Here is a 17,730-nt window from a genome sequence, read left to right on the forward strand (position 1 = left end):
CTAAAAAAGACAAAAAGACCAAAAAAAAAAAAAAAAAAAAGATATGCCATCATGCATCTTGGAGTTCCCTGGTGGCTCATTGGGTTGAGGGTCTTGCATTGCCACTGCTGTGGCTCCAGCTGTGGCTCAGGTTCCAGGTTCGATCCCTGACCCTGGAACTTCCACTTGCAAAGGTTAGGCCCAAACAACAACAAACCAGATATGCCATCTTGCTGCCCCTCTTCCAACGACATGGGCGTCCCCAAACCCTTCCGGGAAGGCCATGATTCCTGCACCCCTCCACACCCCAATTATCCCATCCCCTCTGTTCGATTTCCTGGTAAACATTAACTACTAATTGAGATGAACTAATTTTTAAATTGTGGTTCTTTCTTGCTAGACTGTGCGACCCCGAGGGCAGGGCTTTTGTCCCTCTGGGCCCCTGTTGTGGTCCCCAGCGCCCAACGTGGCAGCGGGCAGAGGGAGAGAGGGTGTCATTTGGGGTGTCTCGGGGACTTTCCCGGTCCCGCTGGGAAAGCGTGATCTCACCTCCTTCCTCTCTCCTCCCCGGACGCGGAAGGGGCAGGCGGAGGCTGCAGGCGGAGACCGCGCGCCTCCAACCTCCGGCGCGCCCTCGGCTGCTGCCCGCACCGCGGTCGGGGCGTCGGGCCGTCGGGCCGTCAGGCCACCAGCCCCAGCCCCGAGGACTCCAGCAGCGCGGCGGCCGTCTCCATGGTTCCCTGGTAGGTGAGAAAGGGGTGAGGGCCGGCCGGGGAGGGGCGGGGGACCCCCGCAGGCCAACAGGGGGCCCGGTGCCCCTCGCCGGCGTTCGAGGCCAGCTGCCCCCACTTGGAACTTCTGCCGGCCTCCCTCCGCGTGTTCAGTGCTCCCCTCAATACTCCAGTTCCCTTCCCTGACCTAAGTCCTCCCCAGACCCCCAGCTCTTCCCCGTCACCCCGAATCCTCCCCCAACACTCAGGTCTTCCCCTCCAACACCCCATTCCTTCTCCACATTTCTGATTTCTTCCCCGAGCTGGGCGCTCTGTCTGTTCCAGCCCCTGTTCCTCTCGCCCGCGATCGCCGCCCCCCCGCCCCTCCCCCAGCCCCTCCGGGGCCTTGGTTGGGGGGGGGCTCCCCCTGCGGGAGCGCGCTGCCTCGGTCCGAAGTGTCCCATCTGGAATCTTCAGCACCCCCTACTCCCCATCTTTTCCCGCGGGGTACGGGGTTGGGTTGGTCGGTACCTGCCCAGGAGACAGACTATCCAGGACTGGTTTCTGGCACCACTCGGAGCCCGGTGGCCCCAGGCCTTCTTCCTGGCACCTGCGTTCCTTCCCTCTCCTTGTGGCTGAGACAGGGGTCTGGGGGAGGGGGCACCCCAGTGTGACCCAGGAAAGCTGGAAGCCTGGTGTCTAGGTGCCAGAGTTGGGGGGGAGGGGTTGGTGGGTGCTACAGGCTCTCGAACCTTCCTGGGCCTCTGTGTCTTCCAAATAAGGGACGTTCATTCTTTCTTCAAAGAACGTTTATGGAGCACCTGCTGTGTGGGGGAGACACTGTTCAGTATGCTGGGCACACAGTAGGGGCCAAATAGTGTCCTCATGGAGCCACATGGGGTAAAAAGCGTGGCCTGTCACAGGGGTGTGTGCCAAATGCAGAGGGCAGATATCTGGTGCCATCTCCATTGGCCAGGCTTGAGGATTCCTCAGATCCAGGCTTAGGAAGGAGACTGCACATAGTAGGTGCTTAGTGAGTAAAGGCAGGGGCCCCACAGCCAGGCTGCCTGGTTGAAATTCCTGCTGCTTTACTTTCTACCTGTGTGATCCCAGGCGAAATCACTTTACCTCTCTGTGCCTCCCTTTCCCACTGGTAAACAGGCAGTCAAAATAATCTTAGCTCACAGCCTTGCCCCTCCTTTGCACAGTGCCCAGCACATGGTAGGTGCTCAGCAAACATTTATTGAATAAATGCCCTTCAGTCTCCTGATGTTTTTCAGAGACAGTCTGGCTATGTTTTGGCTTCCGGGTCTCATTGGAACATTTCTTTTTTAGCCAAAAGGAGTGAATTTTGTCCCTGCTATATGCCAGTCCTGGTGGGAGCAGATTAGACTATCTTCTTGGGGAGGGAGGAGTCAAACAGGAAACATTTATTAGGTGCCTACTGTGTGCCGGATACTATTCCATCCACTTATTCATTTATTCAGCCAATAAGTATTTATAAGGTATACGTATCTATTTATGTAAGTATACCTACTGTGTGCCTGTCCCTGGAGATACAGCTGGGAACAAGACAGATGAACGTCCCTGTTTTAGTGGTGCTCACTCTGGTAGGAGGCAGTGCACAGTCAACAGAGTTGATAGGATAAATCCATAGTGTCAGGTGGCTGGAATTTGAAAGGAGAGAAATAAAGCAAGGAGTGTGGGGGATGGGCTTCAGTTTTAAGCAGGGTGTCCACGGTTGACCTTGGTGAGGAGGTGACATCCTTCAGGCAGACCTGAAGGAGGCGAGGGAGCCCGCAGTGTGGGTATCTGGGGAGAGGTACTCTAGGCTTTGGGAACAACCAGTGCAAAGGTCCTGAGGCAGGCTTATGCCTGGTGTGTTGAAGGAACAGTGTGGCTGGATCAGAGGAAGTGAGGGGGGCAGTGGGAGGGATGGGGGTCTGCAGGGAGGACTTGATCAAGTGACTCCTGTCAAAAACGATTCTTGGAGTTCCCATCGTGGTGCGGTGGAAACGAATCCAACTAGGAACCATGAGGTTGCGGGTTCAATCCCTGGCCTCTCTCAGTGGGTTAAGGATCCAGCATTGCCGTGAGCTGTGGTGTAGGTCACAGACGTGGCTTGGATCCTGTGTTGCTGTGGCTGTAGTGTAGGCGGGCAGCTGTAGCTTCTACTGGACCCCTAGCTTGGGAACCTCCATATGTTGCAGGTGCCACCCTAAAAAAAAAAAAAAGCAAAAAACCAAAAACAATTCTTGATTTCTTCCCCCAATCCCAAACCAGCCGCTCCCATGTCCTCCTCATCTCACACATTCAAATGTCCAGGAATCCTTTCCCCCTCCTGCTCCCCTCCTGTGTCTCCAAATTATCCACACATCCATCCACTGGATCTCCTTCCTGGAGACCACCATCCAGTCTGGCTCCCATCATTGCTTAGCAGAGCCAGTGGTCCCCTCCACCCTGGTCCTCCCACAAAACCCAGCTCTCCTGCCCTCGCCCCCTGGCCCCCACCATAGCCTGTCCTCCCTGCAGTAGCCAGAGGGCACCTGTAAGCAGCTGAGTCCCTTCCATCACTGCTCTGCCCACTGCCCTCCAGGGCTCCCATCTCCTTCAGGGTAAAAGTCAAAGTCCTCACCATAGCCCGTAAGACCCTGCATGACCTGCCCTGTCCCCTCCTTTCCCTCCCTTCCTCCCTCTCTCCCCCTCCCTCACTCTGCTCCAGACACACTGGCCTCCTCCCTGTTCCTCCAGCATACCAGGCATGGTCCTGCCCCAGGGCCTTTGCACATGCCCAGCTCTCTGCCTGAAAGTCTCTTTCCCTGGATCTGCCTGCATGTGAGTTACAACCTCACTTCCTTCAGGTCTCAGCTCACTTGTCACTTCCAGAGGCCTCCATTGATCCCCAGTCCTTGGCAGCCTTTCCCCCAGTCCTTTTTGCCTTCCCTGACCCTGGCTCATGTCCTCGACAGCTCTTTCTATTCTCTGCAAATTACTTTCTCCTTCATTCCTGGTCTCTGGAGTTCTGAGAGGGCCGGGGGGGGGGGCGGGGGCTCAGCAGCAGCATCTAGAACAGCTCTTGGCACAGAGTAGGCATTCGGTTAATATCCACTCCACAAGAGTATCGATAAGAGAGGAAGGTGTGGGCATAATCCCAATGTGGTGAACTAATATAAAAGAAGAAGAAAAAAAAGAGATTCTGCCAGTATTTATTTCTGATTCGTAGGCTTTTTTTATATTGTTACACTGAGCTGTCGCTCATGAGGAGGGCTGCTTTTCTGCTCGTTTTTTTTTTTTTGTCTTTTTTTGTCTTTTTTTTTTTTGTTGTTGTTGTTGTTGTTGTTGTTGTTGCTATTTCTTGGGCCGCTCCCACGGCATATGGAGGTTCCCAGGCTAGGGGCTGAATCAGAGCTGTAGCCACTGGCCTACGCCAGAGCCACAGCAACGCGGGATCCGAGCCGCGTCTGCAACCTACATCACAGCTCATGGCAACGCCGGATCGTTAACCCACTGAGCAAGGGCAGGGACCGAACCCGCAACCTCATGGTTCCTAGTCGGATTCGTTAACCACTGCGCCACGACGGGAACTCCTCTGCTCGTTTTATGCACAAGGAAACAGAGGCTGAGAAGCAGGTCCTGCCAGATGGCAGGGGGTGGACCCAGATCCCCACCCCTGTAGGTGCTCCCCTCCCCTAGCCCTGGCACCCACTGTCAGATGCCAAGTGGACTTTGTCCCGGAGGCCATGGAAGGTGGAGCCAGGTTTCTGGAAGCTTGAGGTGGCCTCTAGCCAGGGCAGATTGAATGCACAGGGGACACACCAAGGAACAGCATCTGGGGAGGGGGCCACAGCTGGCACAGTCACTGCATCGGGGCTCAGGCTGGCAGGCGGGGAGATGGAGAAGAAACACTGTGTGACTTTAGGTAACTTGCCAGGAGTGCAGGCAGGGGCAGTCCTGCCTCACTGATTCTTTATTTTTAATTTTATTGACGTATAGTTGATTTACGATGTTGTGATAATTTCTGCAGTACAGCAGAGTGATTCATTTATACATATGTATGTTCTCTTTCTCTCTCTCTCTCTCTCTTTTTTTTTTTTTTTTTTTTTTTTTTTTTTTTGCCGCACCTGCAGCATGCAGAAATACCTGGACCTGGGATCAAACCCTCACCACAGCAGTGACAATGCTGGATCCTTAACTCCTTGTCCGTTGTGCCACAACGGAACTCCTATATATTCCCTTTTTTTTTTTGGCCGCCCCATGGCATATGGGGTTCCCAGGCCAGGGATCGAATCTGAGCCAGAGTTGCAACCTACCCCACAGCTATGGCAATATTGGGATCCTTAACCCACTGTGGCAGGCTGGGAATGAAACCCATGTCTCCACCACTGTAGAGACACCCTGGATCCCATTGCACTCCAGCGGGCACTCCTGTATTCTTTTTATATGCTTTTCCTTTATGGTTTATTACAGTATATTGAATATAGTTCCCTGTGTTATATAGTAGGATTTCATTGTTTATCCATCCTGTATATAATAGTTTGCATCTGCTGACCCCCAAGTTCCACTCCATCCCTCCCCCCTTCCCTCTCCTCCTTGGCAACCACAAATCTATTCTGTATGTCTGTGATTCTGTTTCTGTTTCATAGATAAGTTTATTTTTGTCATATTTTAGATATTATATATGATATTTGTCTTTTTCTGACTTATTTCACTTAGTATGATAATCTCTAGGTTCATCCATGTTGCTGCAGACGGCATTATTTCATTCTTTTTTATGGCTGAGTAATATTCCATTGTGTATCTGTACCACATCTCCTTTATCCATTCATCTGTCAGTAAATATTTAGGTTGCTTCCATGTCTTAGCTATTGTGAATAGTGCTGCTGTGAACACTGGGTTATAGGTTTGTCTGGATATATACCCAGTGAGGACAGGGTTGCCTCACTGATTCTGAGTCTGGCTGGCTCTGTTTACTTTTCCACAAGCCCAGCCCTGAGCCTCTGTTGTGGGGATGTCCAGTGAGGGGGCCTCCAGCTTGGGTGCCTGCTGGGGGTGGGCAGCTATCAGTCACCAAAGGCTCTGATGGTATGCCAGGCACTGCTCTGTGACATTTCTATGTGGATTAACTCAACTAATAGCAGCCCTCGAAGGGAGGGCTAATCCTTGTACCCATTCTACAGATGAGGAGACTGAGGCCCCAGTGTACAGGTAGCCTGTCCAAGGTCACAGCCTGGAAGCAGTACAACTGAGATTTGTACCCCACGGGCATGCTCCCACCAACTGCCCTCTCTTGCCCTGGAGGGGAGTCATTTCAGGTGGGTGTCCCATAGAGGGGGCAGCTTTTGGCTCCTAGACAAGGGCAGCTGACACTCCATTCTCACTGAATACCTGGATTCCAGGAGAACTCAGAACATGAGAATTTCATACAGACTCCTCTGTTCAATGTTGGCAGCTAAGTTGTTTGCTTCTCACAGTCTGAACGTTTGTCCTTTTAACTTTTTATTTGTTTTTTCGTTTGTTTTTGGCTGCGCCCATGGCATGCAGAAGTTCCCAGGCCAGGGATCAGACCTGCACCACAGCAGTGACAATGCTGGATCCTTAACCACTAAGCCACCAGGGAACTCCACTTTTAAGATTTTATTGATGTAGAACCTGACAATAGGACTTGGATCCTAAGTACTGAGCTTGAATTTTCAGAGTGAACACTGGGAAACAGAACTTGACGTCCAGCTCCACTCATGCCTGTCCTTTACCCTTTATCAGCTGTGCTTTTTTAAATTTCTTTTTTTAATTTTTAGGGTTTTTAATTTCTATGGCATATAGAGGTTTCCACACTAGGAGCTGAACTGGAACTGCAGCTGCTGGCCTATGCCACAGCCACAGCAGTGTGGGATCTGAGCCGCATCTGTGACCTACACCACAGCTCATGGCAGTGCCGGATCCTTAACCTACTGAGTGAGGCCAGGGGTCAAAACTGCATCCTCTTGGATACTAGTCGGATTCGTTACTGCTGAGCCACAATGGGAACTCTGAGCTGTGCTCTTTATTAGTTGAAAATTGGAGGGTGTGGAGTTCCTGTTGTGGCTCAGTGGGTTACGAACCCAACTACTATCCTTGAGGATGTGGGTTCTATCCCTGGCCTCGCTCTGTGGGTTAAGGATCCAGCAGTGCTGTGAGCTGTGGTATAGGTCGCAGACATGGCTCAGATCCCACATTGCTGTGGCTGTGGCATAAGCTGGAAGCTGCAGCTCTGATCTGACCCCTAGTCTGGAAAGTTCCATATGCCATAGGTGCAGCCACACCAAAAAAAAAAAAAAAAAAAAAAATTGGAGGGTGCATGTCAACACGCCTGATTTTTTCTTTTTAAGTTCTATAGGGAGTTCCCATTGTGGCTTAGTGGGTTAAGAACCCGACTAGTATCCATGAAGTTGCAGGTTCAATCCCTGGCCTTGCTCAATTGGTTAAGGATCTGGCATTGCCACAAACTGTGGTATAGGTCGTAGATGTGGCTCGGATCTAGTGTTGCTGTGGCTGCGGCCTAGGCTGACAGCTGCAGCTCCGATTCAACCCCTAGTCTGGGAACTTCCATGTGCTGGAGGTGTGGCCATAAAAAAAAAAAAAAGTTACTATACACAGAGCTGTTCCTAGGAGCCATTGAGAGGTGGAAAGAATAGTTGGTCCGATGGAATTCCTGTCATGGTGCAGTGGTTAACAAATCTAACAAGGAACCATGAGGTTGCAGGTTCGATCCCTGGCCTTGCTCAGTGGGTTCAGGATCCGGTGTTGCCCTGAGCTGTGGTGTAGGTCACAGATGCGGCTCGGATCCTGCACTGCTGTGGCTCTGGTGTAGGCTGGCAGCTACAGCTCCGATTGGACCCCTAGCCTGGGGACCTCCATATGCGAGGTGCGACCCTGGAAAGACAAAAAAAAAAAAAAAAAAGTTGATCTGAGGTTCACTGCTATAGAGGGAGATTTCTGATATTTCAAGTAGGTTTATGCTTTGCTTTTTTTCTTTTTTCGGGTGCCCTATGGCGTAGGGAGTTCCCAGGCCAGGGATCAGATCTGAGCCACTGTTGCCACCTACGCCACAGCTGCAGCAACACAGGATCCTTAACTCACTGTGCTGAGCCAGGGATGGAACCTGTGTCTCCGAGCTCCAGAGATGCTACCGATCCCGTTGCGCCACAGCATGGGACTCCTCAAGTAGTCGATACTTCAAAAAGTTTTGGCTGACTTGTGGTCCCACCTGAACATAAGATCACTGTTGTTTTTATCCCATTTTGTTGCTAACAGCCAGCTCACATCAGAGATAGGAAAAACTATACACTTTGCCTTTCTCTTGCTGCTGCATTATGGCAGCGTCTTCTGTCTTCCGTTTTCCTCCAGGAGTACTCTGGCTGTGAGCTCGTTTCACCAGGGCTGGCTCAGCTGAAGCTACATAAGGAGTTCCCCAGTAGTTCAGCAGGTTAAAGATCAGTATTGTCACTGCAGTGGCTCGAGTCGCTGCTGTGACACAGGCTCAATCTCTGACCTGGTAACTTTCACATGCCTTGGGCATGGCCAAAAACAAACAAAAATTAGATAAGGTTGTTTCTCAGTCCATATAAGCTGGACTTTCTGATGATACACTTTGGAGACCTTCTAGAGCCAAGCGGCGTTGGTTCCAAAATAGCAGTGCCCCTTACATACCTTTTCTGGTACCAATTCTTCAAGATCTGGTATGTTATTTTTTCAGATCTCAATTCAGCCATTACATTTTTTTTTTTTTTTAATGGCTGCATCCGAAGTTTTCATTGTGGCACAGCGGAAACGAATCCAAATAGGAACCATGAGGTTGAGGATTTGATTGCCGACCTCGCTCAGTGGGTTAGGGACCCAGCGTTGCCATGAACTGTCGTGTAGGTCACACATGCAGCTCGGATCCTGCATTGCTGTGGCTGCAGTGTAGGCAGGCAGCTACACCTCCGATTCGACCCCTAGCCTGGGGACCTCCATATGCCTCGGGTGTGGCCCTAAAAAGCAAAAAAAAAAAAAGCTGCATCTGAGGCGTATGGAAGTTCCCAGGCCAGGGATTGACTCCAAGCCCAAACTGTGACCTACGCTGCAGCTGCAGCAATGTCAGATCCTTTAACCCACTGCACTGGGCAAGGGATTGAACCCAAGCCTCAGCAATAACCTGAGCTGCTGCAGTCAGATTCTTAACCCACTGCACCACTCCCAAATGCTACAGTTTTAACACTTTAAGTGACATCCAATCCTACCAAAATAAAGTTGGTTTTAACAGGGGGGAAATATTTTAGGCTGCTCCAGCTTTTCCATTTTAATGAATTAAAAACGAAAAAATGTTGGAGTTCCCTCGTGGCACAGTGGTCTCTGTTGCAGTTACTCAGCTCTGCCACTGTAGCCTGAAAGCAGCAAGGACCGTGTGTAAATGAGTGAGCATGCTTGTGTTCCAAGAAAACATTATTTAGTGGAACAGCTGTGCACAGTGTCATCAAGGCAGGCTTGACCAAAAATCTGAAGGATGGTAAGAAGTGAGCTGTGAGGACTTGTGAGAGAAACTGTTCCAGGCAGAGGGAGCAGCCAGTGCAAAGGCCCTGAGGTAGGACCGTGCCTGGCAAGTTTGAAGAACAGCAAGAAGGCCAGTGGGCCAATTAAAAGGCATAACGTGGAGTTCCCATTATGGCACAGTGGAAACTAATCTGACTAGGAATCATGAGGTTTCTAGTTCGATCCCTGGCCTCACTCAGTGGATTAGGGATCCGGCATTGCCATGAGCTGTGGTGTAGGCTGGCAGCTGTAGCTCCGATTGGACACCTAGCCTGGGAACCTCCATATGCCGAGGACGTGGCCCTAAAATCATATACCCACTTTGTTGACATACATATGTATTATGTAGATAGATTAAATTAATATACTGGACTGCCAGTTCCTAAAGGGAAGAGTATGCTTGTTTTATTCTCTCTCTCCTAATAAGTTCAGTGGCACTGTCACTGCTGTGGCTCCGGTCTCCGCTGTGGCATGGGTTCTATCCCTGGCTTGGGAATTTTTGTGTGCTGCAGGCGCAGCCACAGAAAATTTTTTTCGAATCGATTGCTAACGTGACACAACTGAGCAGATTCTTGAAAAAAATGTGTTTCTGGCTTCTCTTAAATAATTAGCAGATGTGGTCTCACCATTTTCTTTCTTGGCAACAGGTATCTTTCTTGATACAGGTAGAGGTGATTCTGGGTTTTTAGTTAAAACCCAGGTGTCCTCCCAGCCCCGCCCCTGTGCCCCCCACTCTCCCCAGGTTCACAGGATCCTGCGCAACCTGTCCCATCCCCTCCCTGCCTTCTGCTCCTTCCTCTGCCCCTGCTCACTCCCTCTGCTTCAGACACATGGGCCTCTCTCCTGTTCCTCCAACAGGCCAGGCACCATCCTTCTCCAGGGCCTTTGCATATGCTGATCCCTTGGCCTGTATCTCTCATCCCTCAGGATGTGCCCACTCTCTCCCCATGTTTATGTCCTATTGAAATCTCTCTTCTCATCAAAGCCTTCCTAAACCGCATCATTTAACCCTGCCTGCACCCACCCATGATTCTTAGAGTCCATGACTCTCCTTTTCTTTTTGTTTCTCCAGAGTGCTTACACCGTGATAGACCATGAATTTCACTCATGTCTTTGGTGACCGTCTGCTCCCCATGCTAGGAAGTCAGCTCCATTTGGGGGGGGGTCTCCGTCATTCTCCCCCACCCCCCACAATCAACAGCTCAGCATGTCGGGCAGCTTCCATTTTCGAAACAGCCAGCCGCTCACTTCCTTATGTGCCCCCTGCCCCCAAGCTGCCTCTCTCCCTGCCCCTTCTTGGCTGCTTCTCTCCTGCTCATTCTGCTCAGTCACGTTCCCCTCATGCCTCCGCCCCCTGGCACCCGCTCTCCCAGGCTCTCTCTGCTCGGCTTCTGGCCTTCCTAGAGTCATCTATCTAGGTCTAAGCCACATGACAAATGCTCAGCGAATTTTTAAAAAACGCCGAGTCATTTATCCTGTGCAGTCTGTGATGTGATCAGCATGGGAGGTTGATGCACATGAATCAGCTCGTGGTCTAGACCAAGATCCCTTGACGTCAGCACTTAGCAATGTTTGGGGCCAGGTCATTCTCTTGGTGGCCATCCTGGGCACTGTGGGTGTCCCTGGCCCCCACCCACTCAATGCCAAAAGCACTTTCTTTTTTTCTTTTTTCTTTTTTGGCTGCCTCGAGGCATATGGAGTTCCCAGGCCAGGGATCAGATCCAAGCAGTAGTTGTGACCTCAGCCACAGCTGCAGCAACGCTGGATCCTTACCCCATTGTGCCAGGACAGGGATCGAACCTGCATCCCAGTGCCTCCAAGATGCTGTTGATCCCATTACCCCAACAGCAGGAACTTCTGTGCGGAGCACCTTTCCCCACAGAATTTATTTATTTATTTATTTTTTGGCTTTTTTTAAGGCTGCACCCACAGCATATGGAGGTTCCTAGGCTAGGGGTCGAATCGGAGCTACAGCTGCTGGCCTACGCCACAACCACAGAAACACCAGATCTGAGCTGCATCTGCGACCTACACCACAGCTCACGGCCACGCCAGATCCTTAACCCACTGAGTGAGGCCCGGGATCGAACCCGCAACCTCATGGTTACTAGTCGGATTCATTTCCGCTGCGCCACAACGGAAACTCCCCCACAGTCTTGACAACTAGAAACATCCCCCGATGTCACCAAGCATCCCCTGGGGGGATAGAACTATCCCCAGTGAAGGAGCACTGTTCTTGGCTCCAGTGGTCTCCTGTGGGCACCCGGACGGAGAAGGCAATGGACCTCAGCCCAGCCCAGCAGAGAGACAGAAAGTGTTCTCAGCCTCCAGGATCTGGCGTGAGGCTGTGCTTTTCCCAAGTCTGAACATGATGGTCCTTGAGCACCCTGGTGTCTTTGTTCTGTGCGCTTGGGAAAGACCTTCTCTCCATGCCTGTTTTCTTTCTCTTTCTTCTTTTTGGCTGCATCCAAGGCATGTGGAAGTTCCCAGGCCAGGGATCAAAACCACAGCAATGATCTGAGCCAAAGCAGTGATGCTGGCTCCTTAACCCACTGAGCCGCCAGGGAACTCCTGTGGCTCTTTTCTTATTGGCACTATTGGAAGGATATGCATGCCTGCCTCACACATGCATTGAGTCTTTCATTCAACAAGTAATTGTTGGGGAGTTCTCACTGTGGCTCAGGGATCTTTGGCGTCTCTGCAGCACCAGAATGCAGGTTCGATTCCTGGCCTGGCAGAGTGGGTTAAAGGCTCCAGTGTTGGCTGCAGCTGCATTCACTCAGGCTCTGGAATTTCATATGCTGCAGGGCAGCCAGAAAAAGGAAAAAAAAAAAAAAGTAATTGTTAGGCTTCTGTTCCATGGTTCCACAACCCTGCAGTGTAGGGAAAGATTCAGCCTACACCCTCTGATGCCCACGGCAGTCGGGAGGCAGAAAGAAAATGTGAAAAGTTTAACACACAGAAAAATTCACCCCGTTGCCAGTTCTGTTGTTGGGGGAACAGGATGACATGGGCAAGAAAGACTGGGATGGAGAACTGGAGTGGTCTTGAAGGGCTCCCTGAGGTGGTACCATTGTACTGGAGGGCTGAGGATGACCTTAACATCAGCCAGACAAAGGTCTGGGGATAAGGTGTTCCAAGCAGAGAGAACAGCACAGGCAAAGAGCCTGAAGTGGGAGCCAGAGAAATGAAGAGAGGAAGAAGAAGCCTCTGAAGCGCTTGGCAGCAGTGTTAGGCGTAGAGCTGGGTTCATCACATTAATAAATGCTACCTGTATCAGCTACTGCTGCATCACAAATTACCCCAGAACTTCATGGCTTCAAAACTACTCATTTATGCATGTATGTATTTATTTATTTTCTTTTTAGGACTGCACCCACGGCAAATGGAAGTTCCCAGGCTAGGGAGTCAATTAGAGCTGCAGCTGCCAGCCTACGCCATACCCACAGCAATGCAGGATCTGAGTCATCTCTGTGACTTACACTGCAGCTCACGGCAATGCCAGATCCTTAACCCACTGAGCGAGGCCAGGGATCAAACCCGTGTGCCTCATGGATACTAGTTGAGTTTGTTACTGCTGAGCCACAACAGGAAGTCCATAAATATTTATTATCTCACACTTTCTGAATATCAGGCATCTGGGGGCAGATGCACTGGATAGTTCTGGCTGGAGGTCTCTAATGAGGTTGCAGTCAGACTGTCAGCCAGGGTTGTCTCAGCTAAAAGCTCAACTGGGGCTGGAGTTCAAGATGGCGCCCCCATGTGGCTGGTGACCAGAAGCCTCAGTTCCTCTCCCATGTGGGCCTCTTCAGAGGGCAGCTTACAACAGTGGTTTACCCCCCGCCCCAACAGAGTGACAGAGAGTGACCAAGAAGGAAGCCATTGTGCTTTTTTAAAATTACTCAATTTTATTACATTTATAGTTGTACAATGATCATCACAACCCAATTTTATAGCCCATCCCAAACCCCCAGCCCTCCCCCACCCCCAACTTGTCTCCTTTGGAAACCATAAGGTTTTTAAAGTCTGTGAGTCAGTATCTGTTCTGCAAACAAGTTCATTGTGTCCTTTTTTTAGATTCCACATGTAAGTGATAGCATATGATGTTGGTATCTAACTTCACTGAGCATGATAATTTCTAGGTCCAACCATGTTGCTGCAAATTCCTGTTAATGGCTGAGTTATATTCCATTGTGTTATATGTACCACATCTTCTTTATCCAGTCTTCTGTCGATGGACATTTAGGTTGCTTCCAGGTCTTGGCTATTGTATAGAGTGCTGCAATGAACACTGGAGTACATGTATCTTTTTGAGTCATGGTTTTTTCTGGATAAATGCCTGGGAGTGGGATTGCTGGATCAAATGGTAATTCTATTTTTAGTTTTCTGAGGAATCTCCATACTGTTTTCCACAGTGGTTGCACCAATCTACATTCCCACCAACAGTGTAATAGGGTTCCCTTTTCTCCACACCCTCTCCAGCATTTATTGTTTGTAGACTTTTTGATGGTGGCCATTCTGACCAGTGCAAGGCAGTACCTCACAGTGGTTTTTTTTTTGTTTTTTTTGTTTTTGTTTTTTGGTCTTTTTGCTATTTCTTTGGGCCGCTTCCGCGGCATATGGAGGTTCCCAGGCTAGGGGTTTTAATCGGAGCTGTAGCCACCGGCCTACGCCAGAGCCACAGCAATGCAGGATCTGAGCCGTGTCTGCAACCTACACCACAGCTCACGGCAACGCCAGATCGTTAACCCACTGAGCAAGTGCAGGGACCGAACCCGCAAACTCATGGTTCCTAGTCGGATTCGTTAACCACTGCGCCACGACGGGAACTCCCCTCACAGTGGTTTTGATTTGCATTTCTCTAATAATGAGTGATGTTGAACATCTTTTCATGTGTTTTTTGGCCATCTATAAGGAAGTCATTGTCTTTTAAAACCCAACGTCACAAGTGATAACCCTGTCACTTCTGCCATAAGAACTCTGGAACAACATTGGATGGATTACCCAAGGCTGTGAATTCCAGGATGTGGGGTCATTGGGGACATCTAGAAGGCTGCCTCTTCCTGAGCAAACATGTATCGAGTGCCTGTTGGCTTCCAGCCTTTGGGTTCAGAACATTCCCTATGCTAACACAGTTCATTCCCTAAAACAATCTCATAAGTGGGTTTATTATCATCCTAATAGGCAGTGTAGTCTTGTGGTTAAGCACAAGCCTCAGACTCTAGAGCCAGATAGCTCGGATTGTAAATCCCAGCTCTGTCACTGGCTGTGTGACTTTGCGGAGGGAGGTTTGGGCTGCCTCCTGGAGACCCCCTTTCTGGTGATAACTGTGTCTTTCTGCTTCACAGGTCTGCTCTGCAGCCCCCAGGAGACCTGGTACCGTGATCCGGTAGGGCTGCCGGGCTTGTAGCACAGGGAGGCGTCAGGTGGAACATGCCTCCATCACTCAGTGCATCTCCTGCCGCTGGAGGCTGCACCCACCTGTGCCCATGGCCAACACGAGCCCGTCACTCTCTGGCGCCTTCAACATTCTAAGTGCAGCAGGCCAGGGGAAGCTCTTGTATCTTAAACACAAGCTGAAGACCCTGCGGCTGGGCTGCCAGGGGGCGGACCTCCTGCACGCCATGGTGCTCCTAAAACTGGGCCAGGAGACAGAGGCTAGAATCTCCCTGGAGGCACTGAAGGCGGACGCGGTGGCCCAGCTGGTGGCCCGCCAGTGGGCTGGTGTAGACAGCACCGAGACCCCAGAGGAGCCAGCAGACGTGTCCTGGGCCGTTGCCCGGGTGTACCACCTCCTTGTGGAGGAGAAACTGTGCCCCGCCTCTATGCGGGAGGAGGCCTACGGGGCAGCCCTCCGGGCTTTCCGCTCCAGGGACGACCACCAGCTGGGGGAGCTCCAGGAAGAGGCCCGGGACCGATGCGGGTGGGACATCCTTAGGGACATGGAGGACGTCCAGGCTCTCCGATCCGATCTGGGCTGCCCCCGGCTGTCCTCAGCATTGCCCTCTCCGCCGCGCAGCCATCCGCGGCCCATCGAAGACCTTTCTGGCTGGAGCAGAGGGCATTCCCTGAGGTCCACTGGCAGCCCGGCTTCCCTGGCCAGCAACTTGGAAATTAGCCAGTCGCCCACCATGGCGCTCCTCAGCCTGCACCACAGTCCCCATGGGCCCAGCAAGCTGTGTGACGAGCCCCGGGCCAGTCCGGTCCCCGAGCCTGCCCCTATGGGCTGCCAGGAACCCGAGGAGATGAGCTGGCCCCCATCGGTGGAGGGTGCCAACTCTCCGGTGCAGTCAAACAGCCCAGTCCCCAGGGATCTCGAGGTGGCGGCAGATGCAAGCCCCGCTAGCCTGCCTGAAGCCCCCGAAGCTCCAGAAACCAGCACACACTACCCGGTGGAGTGCACAGAAGAGCCCGCCGCCCCCAAATCTCTCCCTTCGCCCTCCAGAAACGCCTCTCCTGACGTCACAGACCAGAAGCCGCCCCTCCACCTTTCAGAAGAAGATACCACTTACCCCACAGCCCAGCCACACCCACCGACTCCATCGGTACCGCAGACGTCCCCTCCCTTTCCTTCTCCGTCGACCCTTTCTTCAGCTCCCCCGACCGTCTCCAACCCAAGTCCCCCTGCTCCCGAGCTGGAGTTATCGGAACAGAAATTCTATAACTTTGTGGTTCTGCACGCGGGTGCGGACGAACACATCGCTCTGCGCGTGCGCGAGAAGCTGGAGTCCCTGGGCGTGCGCGATGGGGCCACCTTCTGCGAGGATTTCCAGGTACCTGGGCGCGGCCAGCTGCGCTGCCTGCAGGACGCCTTGGACCACTCGGCCTTCACCATCCTGCTGCTCACCCCCAACTTCGACTGCCGTCTGAGCCAGCACCAGGCAAACCAGTCTCTGATGAGCAGCCTCACGCGGCCCGGGTGGCAGGACTGCGTGATCCCCTTCCTGCCCCTGGAGAGTTCCCTGGCCCAGCTCAGCCCCGGCACGTCCAGTCTGCTCAGTAGCCTGGTGTGGCTGGACGAGCACTCCCAGATCTTCGCTAGGAAGGTGGCCAACACCTTCAAGCCCCAGAAGCTGCGGGCCCGCAAGGCCAAGTGGAGGAAGGAACAGGACGCCCGGGCCCTGCGGGAGCAGAGCCAGCACCTGGAGGGTGAGCGGCAGCAGGCAGCGGCGTGGGGTGCGGCGTGCTCAGCCTACATCCATAGCTACCTGTCCTACCAGACGCAGTTGGAGAAGCTTCAGATGGCTTTCGCGAGCTACATGCCATTTGGGGCTCAGCTGCCCTCTGCACCCCCAGCGCCTTTTGGAGAACAGGGGCCCCTGGGAGCCCCACCACCCTTTCCCACCTGGCCTGGCCTTCAGCCACCGCCTGTGTCTCCGTGGCTGGCAGGCACGCCCCCACCAGCCTTCCCGCAACCTCCTGCCTTCCCGCAGCCTCCTGCCTTCCCTCAGCCTCCTGCCTTCCCACAGCCTCCGGCTGCGTCACAGTCCTCCCCTGTGAACCCTCAGAGCTCTGGGGTGCAGCCTCTCATCATCCACCATGCTCAAATGGTACAACTGGGGCTCAATAACCACATGTGGAACCAGAGAGGGACCCAGGCGCCCGAGGACAAGTCACCAGAAACGCAATGACCAAATGTCTGGACCCGATGACTTCAGCCTTGCCCCTCCCCCACCCCCATCTCCAGGAGGCAGTGGAACAGGGGTCATCCGCTACTTTCAGGACACTGCTGGGGAGACCTTTGGGTCTCAGGAAATGGTGCAAAATGGGCCTCTTGCCTTTCTGGTTCTCCAGGTTGCCAGAACTGGATGTGAGTTTACACATTTCTTTCTCTCCTTTTGGAGAGTGGTGGTGGGGAATGGGCTGGGGGGTATTAGAATGGAGTTTTAATTGTAATAAATATTTATTGAATGCTTCAGCAGTGCCGTTGTCCTCTGGGGGACCTCTGCCTTGCCCTTTGTCAAGATAAAAACTGGGCTACTATTGCCATAAAAGCAAACCTAAAGCGAGAACTTTGAATGACATGAGCCATAGTTGTGCACATTTGCTCTCATTTCATTGGTCAGGATGGAGTAAGAGTAGAATTTTAACATTTGTCAAACACTCACCATTTATCCATTCTGGAGGCTTTAAATATCTAAATGGGAGTTCCCGTCGTGGCGCAGTGGTTAACGAATCTGACTAGGAACCATGAGGTTGCGGGTTCAGTCCCTGCCCTTGCTCAGTGGGTTAACGATCCGGCGTTGCCGTGAGCTGTGGTGTAGGTTGCAGACGCGGCTCGGATCCTGCGTTGCTGTGGCTCTGGCGTAGGCCAGTGGCTACAGCTCCGATTCAACCCCTAGCCTGGGAACCTCCATACGCCGAGGGAGCGGCCCAAGAAATAGCAAAAAAAGACTAAATAAATAAATAAATAAATATCTAAATGTATTTTCAGGGATTCCCCGTCGTGGCTCAGTGGTAATGAACCCTACTAGTATCCATAAGGACGTGGGTT

The 17,730-nt window shown here is 52.1% G+C and overlaps 1 protein-coding gene across 7 annotated transcripts in view; it reads left to right on the forward strand.

Moving 5' to 3' along the window:
* Positions 1–581: 581 nt before the first annotated feature.
* The window catches only part of TICAM1 (TIR domain containing adaptor molecule 1), a 37,431-nt gene continuing 20,282 nt past the window's right edge, over positions 582–17,730 (forward strand). For 5 of the 7 annotated variants that reach the window (XR_014836359.1, XR_014836360.1, XR_014836357.1 and 2 more), the window contains exons 1-2: positions 582–722; positions 14,585–17,046. Coding sequence is in view for 1 of the 7 variants with exons in the window: in NM_001315738.2 (NP_001302667.1) it covers positions 14,726–16,867 (2,142 nt within the window). In the remaining 6 variants the exon portion in view is untranslated. 7 annotated transcript variants of the gene reach the window in all.

This window comes from Sus scrofa, chromosome 2 (genome assembly GCF_054392235.1).
Source record: "Sus scrofa isolate SSC_HxYL_T2T_F1_AM1 chromosome 2, Sscrofa_HxYL_maternal_Yorkshire_Landrace_v2.0, whole genome shotgun sequence".
Lineage (NCBI taxonomy): Eukaryota > Metazoa > Chordata > Mammalia > Artiodactyla > Suidae > Sus > Sus scrofa.